The 12,260-nt window shown below is 43.3% G+C and overlaps 1 protein-coding gene across 1 annotated transcript; it reads left to right on the top strand.

Moving 5' to 3' along the window:
- The first annotated feature begins 2,991 nt into the window (after nucleotides 1-2,991).
- tdrd15 (tudor domain containing 15) lies at nucleotides 2,992-12,260 on the top strand. Its single transcript, XM_072362895.1, is given in 5 exon segments — nucleotides 2,992-3,009; nucleotides 3,627-3,697; nucleotides 5,609-11,215; nucleotides 11,346-11,479; nucleotides 12,247-12,260. Coding segments are annotated over 5 exon segments (5,844 nt in total).

Raw genomic sequence — 12,260 nt, 5'->3', positions numbered from 1 at the left:
GCTGGAAAAAGATAAGATCCTCAGCGAGTTTGAACCGGCTCAAATGAATCTCAAACGCTGCTTTTTAAGTCCTCCTTCAGACGAGTCCAGGTAGAGATAAAGAAGATCACCGCTATCAGGTCCAGCATTTTGGAAAGCTGCAGGAAAAGTGGAACAAAAGGTCAGTTTTTGCTGCTGATCAGGCAGACAGAACCACGTCAGACTGACAAAGCTGGGCTGAGGGAGAGCAGAGCTAATGAAGCCTTAGATGCATTCATCATATTTACAGAAGACTGAGCTAATCCAGTTTATTAATGATTAACAAAATAACCCTCATCCATCTGTCCATCCATCCATCCTGCCTCCCACCGTCAGCCAGCCCTCTGCATCAGGTTAAACACACACACTGATCCACTTTGTTTTCACTTTATCTGGATAGTTTTAACTCTGAAATGCATGCGTGTGCATCTTGTCTGGATAATGTTGTGTGACGCTTGTGTTAGCCTGAAAGAAGATAAAGAACAAAGAAAGACACAACGCTGTCATTTTAGCTGCATCCAATACCAAAGTAGCCAGTTTTACACATGTAATACGTGTTAAAGAATTATCAGTGTTCACACATTACTGGGTGATTGGTGTTTATGTGGGCAGGTTTTCCTCCATTTAAAACCTTAATAAGAATTAATGTCAACTTCACAGAATAACCGTTAGCTGATTAAACTGTAGAGGACATGTTACAGAGGACCCCTAACTCCTATACTGAATAATTAGTTCTGTGTTCTACAATAATTCTGTAATTAAGAGGTTAAATGCAAAAGTTTTAGGAGTTTGATTTGCATGTGATGCACTCCTGTAATGGAAGAAACAAGTACAAAGCAACACTTTTTCCTTGGGGTTTATGGTCTAATTGGAAAAAAAACTGTGCCGACCCTCATTTCATCTTTCTTAAAAGCCTTCAAACTGATCTTAGAGAAATATTTTCCAGGTTTTCTGGAGGTCTTTCAAGGTCAAATCCTTGTTTTTTTGTGTTGTTTGTTGTTTTTTCCAGATTATTAAGTTACTTAACATTGATGTATGAATCATTCAATAATAATTTGGTGAAATCTAATTTGTTATATCTATGAAAAACACCAAAGAAAACACAGTCTGACCGACAGAAAATAGGATTTCTGAAGCAACAAGGTGATTCCCAAAGAGCTATTAGCTGAAAACTTGGCATATATCAGCAACGTGTACAGTGTGTCCTTAAAACATTTGAGGAAACTGGACAAGTGGAGGACAAAAGAAGAAGTGTCAGGCCTAAAAAACTATCTACAGCTGCCAGCATGTGAAGAAAAGCTTTAAAAAGTCCGTCAAGAAGCCTGGAGAACTATTCCTGAAGACTACTTACGCAAATTAAAAGAAAGCTCGTCTGAGTGGGTTCAGGTTGTGTTGAAGAATAAAGGTGCTCAGACCAAATATTTCACTTTAAAACAAACCCTGTTTTAACCTTATACATACTATATTTCAATTCACGTTAGCATGTTTTGACATTATAATAAAAACACGTTTATCGTTTATCGCACTCCGCACCAATCTGTGGCGCTAAAGTACCAATTCGTTGTTTACCAACCGCCAATAAAACCGAAGAAGAAGAAGACGTTCAGGAGGGCTGCAGCATCCTGGCGCGAATGTCGCGGTTCAACAGGTTTGAAAATTAGCAACAAGGTGAGCCAGGTAACCGCAGGCAGAGATGTCACCAACAGACCAGTGCTGCTAGTTACTGACGTTATTATGAGATAAAACTGACTGATATTTAGCTAGTTTTAGACCTATTAAACTCGCCGAAACGTCACGAATTTCGCAAAATTTTATTTAGCGTTAGCACTTTCCCCGCTAACTCCCGCTGAAAACCCCCTGAAATTATCCCAAGGAGAAAGTCTGCTGAACCTCCGTTTTCCACGACATCCTCCTTCACCAGGTGCGTTAGAATAATTACAGTTTACCAAATACGTGAACTTTAAATTTGAAATAATTAGATAGCTACATTTGAAGCTAATTAGTGTGCTTAAAAATCCATTTTTTTTTACCTTTCCATGTGCATCTTCATATAAACTTGAAAATACTTACGAATATGGCCTGTTTCCTAATTCATTTTAGACAGTATATATGAAACATTATTGGCTTAATGAATCTCAATGGCACTGAAACAATAATTTTTCATTAACATCATTAACAACGCGATACTTCACATTTCTCGCGAGATTAGACTATGAACAAAATAGGTATAATTAATGTCCTCCGAGTCAGTTTTATTACATCATCAGGTTTTATGATAGTAACATTATCAGTTTGAATATAACATAACAGAATATAACAGTGGATTAAACCAGCTGAATGCATCACTTTTCTACACTTTAAAGTCTATTTTTTAGCTGATAAAATGTCAAATTACCTGTGGTGTATTGAAATTTACAGGAACAAATCAAATTGCTTGGGTAAAAGGTTACAGAAAAACACCACATATGACACAAGCATGTCCATGTTCCACCAAATTAACGAGAAGTAGTGGATCTTTGAAAGAGCTCAGCATAATTACCCAGAACCACGTGAAACTAATCCAGAAAGCACCTTCTTACCTGGAAATCCTGTTTTCATCTATTTAAATTAGGGTGCAGCAGTGCTCTTAAATTACTTTAACAACAACAGTTCCCAAAAACTGAATCAAATGAAAACATTTTACTATTTTATTAAAGATATTAGATAATTTGTAATGTGACGGCAGGTTTCCCGCTGTGTAGCATCCCCTCTTCTTTTAACATCAGTCTGTAAACATCTGGAAACTGAGGAAAACAGCTGTTGGACCATTCTTATCTGATATAGGATTCTAGCTTTTTTTTTTTATGAAACATCTGGACTGCAGGCAGGTCACTCTTCTACTACGAAGCCATCCTGTTGGAATAGATGCAGTTTTTGGTTTAACGTTGTCTTGCTGAAATATGAAAGGTCTTCTCTGACAAATAGGTCAACTGGATGGGAGCAGACGTCGCTGTAAAACCTGTATATACCTCTCAGCAGTGATGGAGCCTTTCCAGATGTGCAGTACCCCACCATACCATCAGAGATACAAAGTTTTAAAACAGATAACTGGATGGAAGGAGTTTCTTGAGTAGGGTTTTAGCCCAATACATTAGGAGCATTAGGTGTTAAATAGGAGCTCCAGATGAACATTTTACACTTGCAGCGCTGCTGTAAACACTATTAATCCCACAAATGAATAGTTTACCGGCTAAACAGTCTGTTTATTAATAAAAAAAATGAAGTAATGATGAGCAAACATCTCCACTTTGCTCTGGTCTGTCCAAAGGACATTGTTCCAGAAGTCTTGAGCTTTGTTCAGATGCAGCTTTGCAAACCTAAGCTGTGCTGCCATGTTCTTTTTAGAGAGAAGAGGCTTTCTCCTGCAGCCCTTCCACACAAGCCATCCTTGTTCAGTCTTTTTCTAACTGTGCTGTCATGAACTTTAACCTTTAACATGCTAACTGAGGCCTGCAGAGTCTGAGATGTAGCTCTTGACTTTTATAAAATGTCCCAATTTACTGATAGATCCTTGATTTATGCTTTTGTTTGCTAAATTTAAGCACTGTGACACATTTTGTCCCCCTCAGGTTCTATTGGAGATGTGACTGACCCTCATTTTTGCTACCATGCAGTCCCTGCTGGGCTCAGGTCATGAAAAGTAAGTCAAACTATGTTAAATAAATAAAATGATATGGGTGTGGCTTTAAATGCAACATAGAACACACAGTTTTATCTGAAGTTCACATCTGTTGTAGATGTTTTCATTTTAAAAACGTTTTACTGACTCATTAGCTTAAACTTCAACAGCGATTTGGTCAATTATCGTTAATTTATGTACAAAACATAGTGTGGACACGATGAATTGTGTTGTGTTTAAGATCAACATGAATATTTAGGAATTTATAAAACATTTTGGTATCAAGAAGGGCATCGCATGAACAGTTAATTTGACTTTAATGACAACTATCAACTTGCAAAATTGCTGTATTTGTTGACTGAAATTAAAGGGTTTTAATTTGCATTATTGTGAAAAAATGGTGAGGGCTGCGTCAGGAAAGGCTTCCGGCGTAAAACCAAACCAATGATGCGAGATTGACTCGCTGTGGCGACCCCTGATGAAGGGAGAGCCCGAAAGAAGAAGAGGACGAATTGGCATTATTGTGAAAGATAGTTAAATGAAGCTGTTCTTGACAAGTTTGTAACATTTTTATGTTTATTTCTACTTCCATCTGTCCAATACTATAGAAAGAAAAACAATGTAATTTGACCCTGTCTGCACAGCTGATCCAGTTAAAAGTCTGTTAGAGACTGCGATTATCCGAGTTAAGTTCAACTTTTAAAAACAGTAACCTGTAGTGACTGAAACTCTGAGTATGACCCTTATGATCAGATCAGGACATCTTTAGTTTGAGTTCATGATCTTAGAATCTGCAGATTTTAGAAATGGCTCCAAAAATCATCCATGACTTGGACTTTTGCACCATGTGTCCGTCCAGTGGTTCCCAAACTTTCTCTGCCTGCCCCCCCTTTGGTTCAGACTCCATTGTAGTTTATTTCACAACTTGAAATGTAACAAACCTCAACCATTTTTGAAAAAATTAAAGTAAACTGCCATTAAATTTATTTTTTGATAAATAACAAACCGCCTTCACAGTTGAACTATTCAAAGTGTTGGCTGCAGAGTCATCAAACCATGTCCATCGCACAGAGACGTATTAATTCCTCCGCTATGGTGTGCAGCTTTGTACACGGCGCCTCTCGCTAGGCAACTTTATCTGAGGCGAGTTGAGCATTTGCCGACAAGGATGCAGCTTTAGTAAAAAATTACTGTTGAGCACAGCAGTTTACACGTTTTAGTCTGAAAGACTCAACTGGTTTGTCTTGGTGCTCTGGATGTTTTGTCTCTAAGTGGCGTCTTAGCTTGTTCGGCTTCAAGCTGTCACAAGCTAGCAGCGGCTAGCTGTGGCCTCCCCTCATTACCCACCTTTGTACCGGTGAAGCCAAAGGCAAGACGCGTGTCATCATATCTTCTCCTCTTTGCCATGGAAGGAAACTGCTTTGGAAGCTTCATCCTCTGCTTTCCGTTTACTGGGAGCCCCATTAAAAACGTTTCCATGTTATGCTAGCAGTGTCATTTATTGATTCATTCATTCATGCATTCCATCCACCACCCCCTCCCCCCCAGTTTGGGAACCACTGTTAGTCCGTCCGGAGAGTGCTGTCAAATTAACCTTTTTTAGGGCATGGAGCAGCTTCCAGCTGCAGTCAGTCATCATCACTAAAAGGAAGTAAAAAGATGCAAATCAACACTTTCAGTAACACTGCAGTCATAATCTTTGCAGTTTTTGCACTACTTTTCATCTATGTTGCGTCCAAAGAAACCATTAAAAGCCAAACACTGTCATGACATCATGTCCACGATAAGTATGTAAATATCTGACTGGTATTGTAAATAAAACATCTATTTTATTCTGCAAGTGCTTGTCAAAATAATCCCCTAATCTCTGAAAAATAAACGTTGGGTATGAATGTGTGACTGAAGGTTGATGGAAGTTGCTTCAATTTGCAGGTCACAAGATTTGGGTCCATCAGCGACCTGTGCTCTTTGGCCGGTGGACCTGAAGTTGACTCACCTGGATTGGAGCCCCGAGGCGACCCTGATACACTTCCAGGGACAGTACCTTACCACGTGTGAACTTGACTATAACATCTTGCAGAGGGAAATCCAGAACGTGCCAAAGGCGAGAGCCGCGGTGGATATCGGAGAGTTTTGCCTCGTAGAAGATCTGACTTCAGCTCGATGGTTCAGAGGAAGGGTTCAGAACCGAAAGGAGGACTTGTTCGATGTATTCCTCATAGATCACGGCAACGTTTTGAGTGCTGACATTGCCCAGATATCTTCCTGCTCAAATGACCTGTTGTTCCTACCTCCAAAAATAGTTTGTGGCTTTCTTGCAAATGTGCTGCTTCTTCAGAGTTGCTCTCATTCTGTAGTGGACTATTTGTCAAGCCTGACTGGCAGAAGTATCAAAGGTTTCATGCAAGCTGTCCTTCCTCACAGTGTCATCCTGTTGGAAGCTCTCGACATCAACAACGACCTTGTTGAACATGGCTTTGGGAGACATGTGGACACAGATACCTTCCTCCTCTTGGTTGAGATGCTCACAGAGATGCCACTGAAACAAAACATCCCGCCACCTCCTGACTTAATTATTGATAAGTCAAGACAGCAACAATTTAGCTTCAAATCATACAGCCTGAAGGGATATAAAGACTTTTTGTCTTTCTGTGGGCCCAGATTGAGTTGTGGGACAAGTGCTAAAGTGCGAGTGACCGCTGCTGTCAACCCTGGGCTGTTTTTTTGTCAGATGGCCCATGTGAAGACTGATCTCTGGCAAATGTCAAAGAAACTGGCTGAGATTTGTGAGTACAGGACGGAAGAACAGCATCGAAAGACTCCAGAGAACTTGGGTCAGCTGTGCGCAGTTAAAAGAAAAGATGGGAAATGGTACAGAGGCTTTTTGCAGTTCCTCCCAGTCAACTCTCAAGTAAGAGTTTTGTTCACTGACTACGGATTCTCCGAGTCTGTCAAAGTTGAAGACGTCCACAGGTTGCCACCTAATTTTTATTCACCACCCATCATGGCGTTTCCGTGCTCTCTTTCCTCACTGACCAATCAGGACACAGCAATCAAAACCGAGCAGTTGAATTTGCTGAAGGCGGGCTTGCTCGGAGGAGTGTTGGAAGTGGAGATCAGCGGTTTCGATGAGGAACAGCATCTTTACACCATCACTGTAAGTGGTTCTGAAGATAAACATGTGGGAAAAGAGCCCATAGAAAAGCTTCCCACTGAGCCAGTTATTGGACCTGAAAGAGGAGGCTTCGTGTACTATGAGACAGTCCGGGGCGAAGCATTGGACAAAACACTGGCGGCTGAGGCGGTGCAGGTTGGCTCCGTCTTTGTGGGCTATGTGGAGCACGCCCAGGATCCAAATCACTTCTGGATCAGAACGCAAAAACGCAATGATGAGTTTGAGGAAATGATGGACAAAATGACCGATTACTTCAGTGAAGTGAAGCTGGATGAAGATATTCTGTTGAATCCAGAGGTTGGGGCCATGTGTTGCGCGCTTTATGAGAAAGACATGCATTTCTACAGGGGTGTGGTGACTGACACTCTGGAGCACGGCGCTGAAGTTCTCTTTATCGACTTTGGAAACATTGAAAAAGTGCCCCACATGCTGATCAAGACCATACCCAAGGTGTTTGCCAGCCAGTCAGCATTTGCAATCTGTTGCACTCTTGCTAATGTCTTTCCTTTGGATGACTTCTGGTCCAGCGTCACATGTGAGTCTTTCAGAAAAGCTGTGTCAGACAGAGCCTTGCTCGTCCGTGTTGTCCAGATCAGGAAAAACAAATTTGCTGTGGATCTCTATGAGATTGGAAGTGATAAAAGCATCACTGAGCTCTTGGTCTCTTCGGATCTTGCTGAATGCATTCCCATGGAGCGTGCGATGCAAAATAAGGACGTGACGGAAAAGAGTAAGCGCTCAAAATGCACTGTGACGTCTGACATCAGTGGAAAGTCAAAGCAGTCGGAGAAATGTGAACCGGAAGAGAATCTGTTAAAAAAGAAAACTGACAAAGTTCAAGCTACAGCTGGCTTCAAAACGTTGAATATCAAGCCTGGGTTTGAGTTTGCTGTGCACTGCTCCTGCATCAACTCTCCATCAGATTTCTGGTGCCAGCCTCTAGATAAAGTTCCAGATTTGCAGAAACTGATGGATGAGGTCCAGCAATATTACTCAGCTCACAACGTGCCCCTCCAGCCGGGTGAGTCGTGTTGTGTTGCCAAGTCGCCTCACGATGGAAGCTGGTACAGGGGCTTCATCTTAGGAAGACAGAAGGGTCACATTGCAGTGGTGCTGGTTGACTATGGCTCTACCATCCAAGTCAGAGAGCACAGTCTCCAGGCAGTAATGCCAACATTTCTTTGTTTGGAAGGACAAGCTTTCAGGTGCAGCCTTTACAATGTGACTGGACCTGCAGACCACAAGAACTGTGGGGATTGGAGTCCACGAGCTTGTAACTTGCTGAAAGATTTCATCCTCAACAGCGCAGACAGTCTGACGTGTGAAGTTGTCTCCCAGTTAAATGTGAAAAACAAAGGGCTGTGCAATGTTGTATTTCTCTACAACGCCAAAACGCAGCAGAACGTAACAAACGCTCTCATAGAACAGGGACTTGCAGCACGAACAACTGTGTCAACAAGGCAACACTCAGCAGTATTTCCTGAGACTTTTGTCTACTCTTCCTTTGATCTAAGCTCAGGAGATGAGGAGCAAGTCTACGTCACCCACATCGACAGTCAGTGCGAGGTCTACTGCCATCTCGAGAGAAACGTTGAACTCATCGAGAAGCTTGAAAGGAGAATCTCGGATGAGGTTGAAAAGCTGATGCAAGCCAGTACGAGATCTGTTGTGAAGCTGTGTCTGGCAAAATACTTGGATGGCAAGTGGTACCGGGGCGTGGCTCTGCCCACCCTGTCGCCTCTGCATCTCAGCGTGTTTTTTGTGGATTACGGAAACACAAACATTTGTGAGAAAAATAAAGTTGCGTTCATTCCTCAGGACTGTGCGGATTTGTGGTTCACGCCGATGCAGGCTGTGAGGTGCAACCTCGATTCAGTACCCAAGGAGGAGCTCTGTGCCGACGCCAAAGAATGGCTGAACGGTGCCGTCCTCAACAAGCTGGTGAGAGCTGTCGTCCGTGGAAAGAGGGACGATGGTTCATTTGATGTCCAGCTGTTGGACGGGGAGATTAACATCAATGAGAAAGTGAAGGAGCTCGTTCTCAGTTTTCTGCCCAAACCAACGACGGCTGTTAGTTTTGTCACAAGCAGCCCAAAGACTAAATGTAAAACTCAGCCGACAAAAAGCAGAAATGAATCATTCAAGCACAAGAATCCACCCAAAGAGATGACAACTAAAGCCCCCGAGGGCAGAAGAAAGAAAGAAATCACGAAAATGTTTCACAGGAAAAAGAACATGGAAGTAAAACAAGTTCAGAATAAAAGACCTCAGAGAGACTCCTGTGTAAAGCGACAAGATCAGGATGCAAAATCAAAGCAAACGCAGCACAGCAAGCAAGCAGAAACTCCCCAGTTCTTGTGTTTGCCCAGCAAGAACTTGAGTGTAGGCTTCAGGGCAAAATGCTTCGTGTCCCATATCGACTCTGTTCGCAGCTTTTTCCTGCAGCTGTCGGAGGATGAATCGGCCATCTTGAAAATGAATGAAGATCTCAACTCAACCGTTTTTAGGGATTCATTGGAGACGGCGTCATCGTTAAAAATGAATGACGTTGCTCTGGCTGAGTTTGAGGAGGATGGTGCTTTGTATCGTTCGCTTCTGAAGACCGCCGAAGATGGTTCTTGTTTCAAGGTGGAGTTTGTGGACTATGGGAACGCTGCGGTCGTTGGGAAGGAAAAGATCTATCCTCTACCAACGGAGTATCGGTCTCAGCCCAGATTCAGCATACCGTGCTCACTGCTGCACACAAGCACATATGAAAGTGAGGCTTCTTTCACTAATGCTGTGATGGAGAAGCCTCTCATGGTCGACTTCATTCATTCACACGGGATTCAGTGGCTTGTTCAGGTTGAGATTCTTGATCAAGAGGTCGGACTTGATGCCACGCTTGAAAGCAGCTGTTTAACTGTAAATGAAGAGTCTCAGTTGAGTTTAGCTGACACCGAAGAGGAGGCGAGGTCCTGTGAGCAGGATCTCAGGGAGGAGGTTTGCCAGGACGAAGGTAGAAGCTTGATGCCTGAGTCACCACCTGTCACCCTGGCAACCAAACTGAAGGTAAGACCCTTTAGACGCCTGAGACGGCATCACACCAAAAAGAAGAGTCCCAGAAAAACCAAAAAGAGAGGTCGCACAAACCTAATCCTACCTCCAACTATTAAAGCAAGAGACATGGAGAATGGAACAGTTCTGTCGGTCCAGAGTAATGGAACTTTTTACATCTCACTTACTCGGTCCAGCACCTTGCTCAGGGCCTTGGAAAGACTTGTATCTGCCAACATCTACAAGTGCAGGACAGTTGCTGAAGATGATCTCAAGCAAGGCCTCAAGTGCTTAGTCCAAGTAGAGGACAACAAGTGGCAAAGAGCTGCTGTTTTGCATATAAATGAGGAAAAATTGAAGGTCTTCCTGGTGGATCATGGAATAACAAAAGATGTTCTAAGTGGCTCCGTTCGACACCAGTGTGGAGACCTGATAAAGTTCCCGAACCTTGCAGTGCTGTGCAAGATGAACAGCTTTGGGTTCAGCGAGAGTGAGAACACGAGCAAATACTGGTGTGAAACTCTCAAAACGCTCATAGGCACAGAAGTCAGGCTGGCGTTTGTGCGTCATTCTGAGGAAGACGACCTTTGGATGGTTGAAATCGTCACGAGTGGACTGTTCCTCACCCATAAAATCAAGGCCTCTCTGCAGCACTTTGGAGAGAAGAACCCGTCACCTGCTCAAACCCAAAGTGAGAGCACAGAAAGAAAGGACCTGAGCGCTCCTCAGCAGCTCGTCTGTGCACCTCTGGATACAGACGGAGCGTATTCTGGTTTTGCTGCTGCAGTTACGTCTCCCTTTGACTTCTGCGTCATTCTTGACGATTTGTTTCCCATCGAGAACAAAGTATCAATCATGTTGGACAACCTGTCGGAGCCAACGGCTCCACTTCCTGCTGCCCACCTGGTCCCAGGAACCTGCTGCATGTTGAAATCAGACTTCAGAAACAAGTGGTGTCGGGCCGAAATCGCACACGTCGACACCGCAGTAGGCCTCAGGCTCATAGATTACGGTGATTACGAATGCATCCCCTATTGTGATGCCTCCAAGCTAAAGGAGCTTCTGGTGGAGCTAACAGACCTCCCAAAGGTGACCTGCTCCTGCATCCTGAGAGGGGTGGAGCCAGCTGGTGTTGACGGACAGTGGACCAATGAGGCGGTGGCCTTCTTCCGGCAATGTTTGTACCAGAAGAACCTCCGGATCTTCTTCAGAGAGTTTCTGTCCAACTCGCACTGGAAGGTGGATATTCTGGCAGATGGCGTCCATGTTGCTAAGGAGCTAGTTGACGCCGGACACGCCAACTACATGGACGTCCTTCTTGGACTCAGGTAGGCTCTTACTTCTCTACATTCCATTTTCACAGATTTTACGGCGAAGTACGTTCCCAGAAATCTGTGATATCAGGAAACAAGGAACCGAAACATTTATGCATTAAACTTATGGTATGACTGCATTCAGGTTCCAGATGGAGAGTTCCTCTAAACCTCTTCCTCAAGGCTCTGACAGCGAGGAAGAGGAGGGCTCGGAAGTTGAGGACATTGATGGACCTGAGAGGAAGATGTCAGTCAGCGCTGATTCAAGATCAAACCAGTGTAAGAAACGATAGCATCAGTTCATCTTATCCAGGGTATCTTTAGTGTGCAGGACTCTACCGTAGAAGGTAATTCACCTTCTTATAAGTAACTAGCCTTTTTTAAAGGGATGGTTTGGGTTTTCTTACTGACTTACCAGCAGTAGGCAACCGTCAGACATCCCACTGTTTTGAGGAGCAGGGAGGAATTGGACGGGGTGGAAAGACGTATTTAATCGAGTTAAATTTAAAGCAACTCAAGAGAGCCTTCCTGGAGCCTTCAGGGGGCTGAAATCCCGCAGTCCATAACTCTGGTGTCCACACCTTCTCGCTTTATGGTCACTTGACATTTTTGTGGGCTTTTCATGGTGTCTTTGCGGCCTCAACATGTCAGCAGAGTCATGCGTATGGCTGTACATGTGCAGGGCTCACACAGACGGTTTGGTCCTCACGTTGTTTGCCTGCATCCTGTCAAAGTTTCATACGGTTAGAAAGCTGCGTCGGGTCTTTGTAGAGCTTTTGTTAAACATGGCATATCATGAAAGTACTTTGCTGACTTGGCTCTAAAGGAATACGGTTTGCTGCTATTTGCGTATTTACTGCCAAAATACATCAGCCACCGACTTAGACTCATCTTAAAATGTAGTTTTTTTCTTCCTTTTTTCAGTTTAGCGTGAAGTCACATCAGAAATGTGCCTTTTTAAAGATTTTTAATATAATTACACTAAAAATACTAATAAGTAGACATACTTGTGATAAACATCGACACTTTGTTTTCTTGCCCAACAGGTTTCCTGATGTGA

This window comes from Leuresthes tenuis, unplaced genomic scaffold (assembly GCF_036924035.1).
Source record: "Leuresthes tenuis unplaced genomic scaffold, fLeuTen1.0.hap1 SCAF_13, whole genome shotgun sequence".
In the NCBI taxonomy this organism is placed as follows: domain Eukaryota; kingdom Metazoa; phylum Chordata; class Actinopteri; order Atheriniformes; family Atherinopsidae; genus Leuresthes; species Leuresthes tenuis.
Note: the sequence above shows the minus strand (reverse complement) of the source record. Positions and strands in the feature narration are given on the sequence as shown.